The sequence below is a fragment of the Semicossyphus pulcher genome, unplaced genomic scaffold (genome assembly GCF_022749685.1).
Source record: "Semicossyphus pulcher isolate SPU_LCO1_2020_fin unplaced genomic scaffold, fSemPul1.0.p SCAF_11, whole genome shotgun sequence".
Lineage (NCBI taxonomy): Eukaryota > Metazoa > Chordata > Actinopteri > Labriformes > Labridae > Semicossyphus > Semicossyphus pulcher.
In genome coordinates, this window is record NW_027211615.1 from 13,241,432 (window position 1) to 13,251,173 (window position 9,742).

The 9,742-nt window shown below is 37.4% G+C and overlaps 1 protein-coding gene across 1 annotated transcript; it reads right to left on the minus strand.

Annotated features, from left to right (window-relative positions):
• Positions 1–47: 47 nt before the first annotated feature.
• moxd1l (monooxygenase, DBH-like 1, like) lies at positions 48–7,946 on the minus strand. Its single transcript, XM_069657583.1, has 13 exons — positions 7,677–7,946; positions 7,454–7,600; positions 6,461–6,613; positions 6,211–6,294; positions 4,669–4,824; positions 4,438–4,540; positions 2,642–2,814; positions 2,447–2,535; positions 2,241–2,337; positions 2,050–2,109; positions 680–801; positions 471–570; positions 48–206 (listed from the first exon to the last, which is right to left on the minus strand). Exons 1-13 carry the CDS (start codon positions 7,944–7,946, stop codon positions 48–50), a joined length of 1,713 nt encoding a protein of 570 aa, XP_069513684.1.
• Positions 7,947–9,742: the final 1,796 nt, after the last annotated feature.

The window sequence follows — 9,742 nt, forward strand, 5'->3', positions numbered from 1 at the left end:
TGCCATTATCAAGATTGCAATGGTTTGGATCTGTTGCTCACAATCATCTACATAACTGCAATCGACAGCAGCAAAAGTATGACTCCTGCTGTGTTCACGATCCAGGAAGTGCTGAGTCTGCTCGATCCGTTTGTATTCTGACAAGCGAAGATGGGTGTCTCCATAATCTCCCTGATAATGCCCTTGTCATAAAATGAGAAGTTGTTCTGTAAAAAAAAAAAAAAGACATTTATAAATACCCCTTTTAATGCAGTAAACAAGTATCAAACAAACATCAAAAAGCCTGCTTTGTTGTCAGTGTCTTTAACGTTAAAGCCACAAACTGTGGAGGAGGCAATATGAATAAAGACTTAGTTACACCAATACATAAAACTCAAAACTTTTATATGCATGAAAATGAAAAAAAATATTTTAATAAATTGGAGTTAGAAAAGAAAAGACAGAATCAAACAATTGAGACTATTACTTACTTCTGAATCCGAGACCAGCTGAATTTGTGGCATGTTCTTTAACAAATGCTCATAATTTGCAATTTCATCCTGGTCTGCAGTTGAGGTCCCCTCAAACATTCTGGCAGAAATAAGTAAAGAGCTATATCAAAACATCAGCATGGAAAAATATATGTACAGTATGTAACCTGCTCAGTCTGAGTTGTTATATGATGTGAAGGAGGTCTTACTGGCTGCTTGTGCTCATGGCTGGATGCAGGGTGTTCGGGTGGCTGATGCATGAGGTGATCTTGACTTCTGGATAGTAGAGGAGGAAGGCCAGGCACATTTCGTCTGTAGTTCCTAACCCCATCTGAAGAAGGGAAATGTTAAACATAGTTTAAAGACTGGAGTCCTACCAGAGCACCTTGAGCCGCAGACCCACCTAGGAGCTACACAGTACACCACAGGAGTTCTTTTTTACCTGTGGCCATCAGACTGTAAAACTCCTCAAAGTCCAGCAGGAGGAAAATGGAGCATGAAGCGTCTTTTCATTTCATTGTCATGTGCTATTGTTCTATTATGGATATAATACAACTTCTGATATCAGGTGCAATAATACTTTAAAATATATGCAGTATTACTGTTCAATATCAGGCTATATTATGTTCATCATCATGCGCAATATTACTTTTCACAATTGAGTTTTACTGAGTTTAAACGGACATACAAGTACAAACACACAACAAACAATGGAAAAACAATACATAAATACAACACTCAACAGAAAATCACAATAACAACTTAACAGAAAGAAAAGTAAAATGTAGATTTAAAAGATGTAGATTTTTTTCAAGACCTAGACCTTACACACACAAGGAAGATGACATCTAGAAGCAATATTACTTTTTAATATCAGGCTATATTATGATCATTATCATGTGTAATAATACTGTCCCAATATCAGGCTATGTTATGTTCATTATCATGTGCAATATTACTTTTCAATGTCCGGCTATAATTTGTTCATTATCATGTGCAATGTTACTTTTCAATGTCCGGCTATAATTTGTTCATTATCATGTGCAATGTTACTTTTCAATGTCCGGCTATAATTTGTTCATTATCATGTGCAATGTTACTTTTCAATATCAGGGGCTATATTTATATTTATAATGTGCATTATCATCGACAATACTACTGCTTTTTTTGTTATTAGTACCATGTGCAAAAATACCTTTACTTTCACTATCTTGTGCAATATTACTTTTTATTACTATTATTTACAATTACTTTTAATATCATGCGCTCTATTTACATTTACCATCTGGTTCACTGTCTCTTTATATTCAACCCATACACACTTTATATATTACATTTCATCTATATTTAAGTTGTAATTTTGGAGCAATCTAGCACTAGAATTTTAAAACAATACACTATGGGAAAATGTGAGCCAGACATTCCAGTATTATGGTGTCGTGTGTTGTACATATTTTATTTGACCAGTAGCTTCAATCTTCTCTCAAGAACTTTATTTACAGATTTATATGTTTTTCACAAAAGTTATTTTTGTGTTTTTACTTGACAGCACTGATTTTATTATACAATATTTACCCACCTTTGTGACTTTGGTGCGACTGGCTGTACTGTAGGTGCACTCTACTACAAGCTCATCCCCCTGTAATGGGAGACAAATAATATGGTATAACAATATATTAATTTAATATTGATATCATATACTTTTTAACAGCAGAAATACTTTACAACTTCAGCCTGTAAGATGTGGGCATGGATGCAAGGGGAACTTACCAGTTCGATGGTCTTGACTTTTCCCAAACTGACGGCCTCCTGATACTCAAAGTTGTAGTTGTCATCTGAGACCAAGACGTCTATCTGCTTTCCATTTCTACAGAGACCATGAATATGAAAGAAGAGTAGCATATGTTTCAAAGGAGAAAAAAAAATCTTCTAGTTTAGATATTTATGGAAGCAAACTCCCAATGTCCCCTTCTTACCTGAACTGGACAACTCTGACTTTCCTCCCAGCCAAGTGAGTGTGCAACATCACAGCGAACACATTAAGTTCAGGGAAAGGATTCACAAGCTACAGGTGGAAAGTAAAGATGATCAGGAACAAAGTTATTAACAACAGATTTACATTCAAAGTTGTCTTTAATATCCTCTGTTACAGCTGGAAATCAACTACAAACCTGAGAAAACATACTGGTGTTACACACGCCGTAGGAGTGGAATTGAGTGGCTTTTGGAGGGATTTTGTATTCCATACGATCAAAATGCAGCAAACCCGCAGTCAAGGTGCCCATGTCGTACTGCCGGAGTTTGTCTGTAAGGCAGAGTTTCAGGCCTGAGCTGTCTGTCCTTCCTATAACAAGAGAGGCAGAGGTTTAAAAAAAATGTTGGTGACGGGATGAAGAGATTACGAAATTACGAAAAGAAGCCATAAGCTCCAGGACTTTGTTAGCATAAGTGTATACTGTGTGTTACATGACAGGCACACAAGTTTTTCATTGTATTAAAGTGCACTGGTTGCACTTCAAAGGGAACTTCTACCAATTTTACACATGAAAAATCATGACCCAATTGTGGGAAGTACTAGCCTTAAAGTCGAGGTGAAATGAAAAATGTCATTTTAATCCTTTTAGATCACATCCTCAGTAATATTGTGCATCTATTTGACAATATAGGCCCAAAAAAATACAGAAAATCAATTTCTTCGTATTCTTATATCAAAACCCGATCATTTTTTCTTCCGGTAAAACTAAATTTCACGCGTGCTCACGTAAGTTAGCACCAAACAATTTCAACAAATCAATCTGCAACATTTAGCCGCAGAGCACCAAGAACGCTCGGTCAAGTAGCTAGCTACTGCGCTGTGGAGAACGTCTGTTTACGCCCACTTTTCAACGATCAAATCAAATCCCTCTAATGATATGTCCCGCCTGCACGTCCTGTTTCACTCGGAGATACGTCACGATACGGAAGCTAGATACTCTTGAAATGCCGTTTCAGCTCGACTTTAAAGTTTTATTACTCTTGCAGATGATTATTGTCCTCTTTATAATGTTCACTATCATGTGCAATAGTATGACAGATATCAGGCTATATTATGTTGATTATTTTGTGAAATATTACTTCCAATTTTGGGCTATATTATGTTCATTATCATGAGCAATATTACTTTTCAGTTTCGGGTTGTATAATGTTCATTATCATGTGCAATAATACTTCAAAAATCAGGCTACATTATGTTCATTATCATGTGCAATAGTACTTCGATATCAGGAGCTTTATTTATATTTGAAAAATATAAAACCAGTTGTTTTCATTGTATTAAAGTGCACTGGTTGCACTTCAAAGGGAACTTCTACCAATTTTACACAGGAAAAATCATGAACCAATTGTGGGAAGTACTAGCCTTAAAGTTTTATTTACTCTTGCAGATGAATATTGTCCACCTCTAGTTCAGACAGATATTCATCAAGCCTGATTCAGGTCGGGCCAATCAAAACCCTTCATCTAGTATGGGGCGGGTTTAAGCTTTTTGAGGCATTTTTAATGCGCTGCTGATATATCACTTTATACCAGACGGTATTTTACGTTATGTGCAAATGATTAGTGTTGGTTACATAGCCATGTCTGCAAAACACTGAACATGGAACTAGCTTCCTCGCCCAGCAGACTACCGCTAAGTCACACGTTTCAATGCTCTGATTGGTTGTAGGGTCAGAAGGTATTTTGGTCTAGGGCTATTTATAGTGCCCCTTGGAAAACGAAAAATGAGCTAACAGACCAATGGAAATGTATCACTAGTCAGCCTTTAATAACATGTCCATGAGTCTTCGGACAAACTATGTGTGGATAGGTCAGCCTTTACAGAGCAATAGATACACTGAATCCCTCATAGAAGCAAGCACGTGTACTTTGTAAAATCCCAGTTCTGGAATATATACATTGTACAGTATTAAAAAGGAATAACAGTATTTACCTGCATCCCCATTTGGATTATTGTAGTGGATTTCCAGCCTGTATAATGTCTCAGTCTCCTCAGCTCCGATAGGAATACCCACTTTGTCTGGAAGTACAAATACCTAAGAAAGCAGGGGATAAACAGTGGATCATTCTGCACATGCACAACACTAACATAGAAACACACTGAAGCACAAGGATCTCAAAATAAATCAAAGAACTCAAAGATGGACGCAGGATTCTCCCTCACCCCTCCTCCCACGGCCCATGAAGCCATTGTGTCGAAGCAGGAGTCCCCGATGTCGCCCATGTAGCACGGCCTGTCGTACTGTTCGGTGACAATGGAGGGGCAGCGGTACAGGAGCATGTGGTGAATGAGGTCAGGGTGCTCAATCACTGGTTCAACCTGAGACAAGTCAGAGGACATTTGGTAGGGAATTGGAAAAGAAATAGAAAAAAATATGTGAATTATTGAATATTGAATAATTATTATGGTGCTTTAGTAAATTTGTACTTACTTTTTATGCCTATAAACAACATGTACACTTACAATGTCAATTCTTTCTCTTGCAGCTACATTTGCCCGAAACAAATTCCATTAAAAAGTTCACCCTAGGATTAATGGCATATTAAACTTGGGGCATCCCATTGTAGGAGCCATAATGTGTGTTTCACCTGTGTGTTTTATTTGTTACGTTTCACTCCTTTTATGGGTTTATTATTATCTCCGGTAATTCGCACTTGGGTGGGGTTTCTCATTATTTGTATCTGTTCATCTTGGTGGCAGGAAGCAGACAAAAGGTTCAGTGGGTTTGGTATTTTCTTTTGTCATCAACAATAGGTGATGAAACTCCCGCACACTGTCTTTCTTGTTGCTGTCAATATTTGTTTAATATCATCGACGTTTCGGTCATACCGACCTTCATCCGGGTTGTGAATCCAGCATCTCCGTGCCTTTCCGTATATAGGCATACAAGAGCTACCTAATTACACAACGAGCCAACCAGAGGACCCCACATATATGCGTCATCAGAAAAAAGAAAAATGACTGAGTTAAAGCAATCACTACAAGCTGAAACATCCGCTGTCTAATGATATCAAACATTACAATAAAGGAGATGAAAAAACATACGCCAAATTAGATTCCAAATTCATCACTAATCATGTCTCTCTCCCTCATTAATATTAAATAGTTAAATAATATATAAATAACAGTCAAATAATAAAAAAAATATTTCTAAAGGCTAAAAAGAAGTGCAGGGAAACAATCATTTTCATACAAAACAGCATTTAAAGTGATGTGAAAAACTACAGAAATACATGCCGAAATACAATACGTGGTTTTCAAGTTATTTTTGCCTTTTGTTTCAGTACTTCTGTACTTATCGGCTTTTGTTTAATAAAAGGTTAAAATTCATCCAGACTTTGGACTTTCTTTTAGAACAATACACATCACAGTTCTAGTCCCCTGACGCTCTACGTGGCATCTCTACCATCTTAGTCGTTACACCCATTCTTCCCTATCCAGGATCAACAAATCCATCTTACTTTCATCCTGGTTTTTCAAACTAAAATTGGATTGGATGTAACTGTAGAGACACAACAATTTAAGTGAAAAAAAATGTCAACAGTATAAACAACTATATAAGAAAAAAAAAGATAAAAAACAAAACATTTTTTTCCTTTTGAACAACCTATTCATTCAAGATTTGATACAATCCTTTAGCTGTAATCTGATAAGATTATTCGCAACTGGGCCCTGCTTGTGACGCTAATGTAAAGTCGTACTCACCATATAAATATGATGTTTGGTTTTCAATTTTGGTAACTTCATCACCTTGCAGTGGTAGTAGGTATGATTTTGCGGTACAGTGATCTGCAAAAATAAAGATTCAAATTTTAAAAAAAAGGCTGTCAGTAGCCAGTTAGGATTAAGAATATAATTTTTTCTTCCAGATCTTAAGGCATTACGAAATGGATAAGAATTTTTCCACAATTCCAACAAACATTTTCATAACCGTTGTAATATTTATTATTCCTACATTGTCCACCCTGACACTGAGACAGTTGGGGTCTGTTATGGTCGCCCTGGGCTTGTAGTTCAGCAGGTTGACTTCCTTGGTGCCTCTACGGGACGAGTGGTAATTGATCTCATCCGTAGTTCCGTATGCATAGATCAATTTAATGGCTTGAGACTGAAAAAGAGATTTTAGTGATTTAATGATGCAATACAAAAACCACAACATATAAGGACTTATTATCGTGTCAAACGGGATCCTATGCTCCCAAAACTGACAAATAAAGTCCTTATTTACCTTAAAACGTTGTTAAATGTATAATTCAAGTGATTAACAGAGACAGTTCAATGTTCCTACTTTGCACTTTGCTTCATAAAGTCCACACATAGGTCAGGTTTTATAACCAAAACCGTATAGTATTTCAGGTACTCAATGCAGAACCAAATGCCTCTTTATGTTGTTCCCATTGTCTTCACAACTGAAAACACCCAATTTACCGGAATATAAAGGGACTGTCAGGGGAACCGAACAAAAGAGCTCAACTCAAAAGAACTGCAGCAGAGTTTACATGTATACAAACTGGAAACTTGAGCTTTACAGTGAAAATTAGATCAACAACACAAAAGAATATAGCGTGACAAATAGTGAGGTACAGCAGGGAGGGTTGTTATAGTTACAATGGAAACAGCAGCCTCTTGGGGTAGCGTTCTGCTATAGTTAGATAACAAATGGTTGTTTGGTTTGGCGTAGTTTTTGATGAGTCTGACTTCGACAACACTACACTTGCCCAATATTATATAGTGAGGACATTTTATTACTTATTTTGGGGTTATGAAGCGATTAAAAACAAAAAAATAAAAGATTCTTAAAGCTAAATATTTGATGCTATAAGTGAATACTCAAGTAATGTTTTGTGGCAAAGGTAGCTCCTGCTGCTCTTTTCAACTTATTTTTTCCTTAGAATTAAGTTGATATTTTCTAGCATGTATTGCAAGAAGTAACATTTGAATGTCTTACAGTGATATGGAAGTCTTGGTCATCACACGACTGAATGGCCCTCCGAAAGGTCAAGATGGTTTGACCTTCAGTTTCGTTCGCATAGAGGAGAGTGTAGCTCTGCTGCTTGTCCTCCATCGGCATGGAGTTCCCTGTGGCATGGTAATCCTAATGGACACAAATAAATACATTCAGACAGATCAATTGCTATACTTAAACATATACAAGTATGGAGGAGACTCACTTTGAAGTAGACTCCACTGGGTCCAATCCCCCCCATGACGATATCTGCCCCCGCCATGCCTCCGTTTGGGCTAAATCCAAAGCCGATCCAGCCTGTTGTGTTCACCAGAAATTTTAATGTAATGTCCCCCTGCGGGTCAGCAAAGCCCCACTTCAGGCAGACCAAATGGTTCTGGTCCAAGTACTCCATGAAAGGCAAGTTAGGGTCCGAAGCCCCCACATGTTTGTTCCAGACTACGGACAGATAGAAGAGAGGGAGCAGAGAGCGCATGATGCTTCTGTTAAGGTGGAGATCTTCAAACTGAGCGTGCTGTGTGCGGAGGTGTCTAAGACCCTCCCTCCCTGCTCCGACACACCTGCGTTGCTAGATGAACCAAAGTGATACAGGCGAAAAGTGCTTCGTCATTTAGCATTTTTGGACGACCTGGGGTTGAGGACTTCACCTACTTACAGTAAACAGTATCCCCTCTCAGCCCTTCCCTCATTGATAACAACCTGCTCCACCGGTTCTTTTCCATTGACAGACAAGTGAGACCGCCGCTGGACTCGGGTGTTTGATATCTGAGGAGGTGGCGAGGAGGGAGCAGGAATGAAAGCTGTACCTCTCAATTTGGCCACAGTCAAGGTTTTCAATGTATTGACTCTGGCTAATATGAAAGCTTTACCTATGATCCACTGTCTTGCTTTGTGCCCTTCTCAGATATCAAACACTTGATACCAGCCAAAATAATTTCATCTCAAAGGAATGTGAATAGTGTGACCACTCTTCTGGGGCTGTACTCAGATATAAAGATAATGAACATAAAAAAAGTTAGTTCTGAGCAAGTATTTTGATTGGACATGAGGCATTCCTTGAGTGCTGATATAGAGTATAACAGCACTGGGACTTTAACTATATGTATTACTCCACCAGGAGTTCTTATGACTATTAATTAACATTACAGCAGATTGTCTCTGCCTTGATTGATCAAAGTGGTACCTTGGAGTCAATCAGGCCACTGAAGGAACTATCAACAGAATCTAATTTTTAAGGTTGCATGATAAATTGATTAAGGCTATACAGATTAATTTGCAAAACTTAAAAGTAGCTGGTCTGCGGTTACATGTAACAGTCCAATTCCTGTCAGGTTGCGCAGTTATGTTGGCGGAGACAAATTAATGATTAAATAAGCAAAAAAAACCCAACAACAACCTGTTGTTGCTTATTACTGTTTACTACCAGATGCTTATTGGAGAACTGTTAAAAGCAATAATCAGGGCTGTGCTGATATTCAGTACAACAGCACTCCCTCTCATGTGATATTGCTTAAAATATGTATAACCACACACCTACTTTCATCCTCAACTAATTTCTTACTTTTCAATTGAATGCTCAAATACCATTTAACATACTATACTGTGTACAACATGAAATCAAGTTTGTAATTATTTGTAGTTTCATCTTAAATTTATATTTTTAAGTTAAAAAAAAAACTTTGAAAGACAATTGTATAACTTAAATGGGAATGCTCTTTGAAGGTCACCCGTTTGCTTTGAGACTAAAATGCCTATTAAAAAAAATAGAAATATGTGAGCTAAGTTAATATACATTAGAGATTATAACTAGTGTCCTTTTTTGTCTCTGAGTTTTGATTTTATGTTCCAAAACTGGACAGTAGTTACGTGTTTAATGTAAAGCTAATGGACCAGTTATGTACTTGCACCGTGACTCCAGCAGAGGCCGACTTAGCCACAAAACACATTCAGGGTCCCTCCCTTTCAACCGTTGAGTCAGCTGTGTGCCGTCAACAACAGTGTCAGTAAACACACCACAGTAGCTGCCTTGAGATTATAATAATACGACGAAACTTTAATCATTGCTTGGACTCAGAAGAACAAAACCAACTAACCATGATGTAGTCGGATTTGATGTATTTTGGAAAATACTCGAAGCAAATTTAAACATTACATTTTTTTTAAAAGGAAGCATTTGGATGACTGATGTAGTCGAGCATATTTGCAATTTGACTGATGCTATATTACTTTTATCATAACAACTAAGAGCTAACTATTTTTTTTACCTTGATT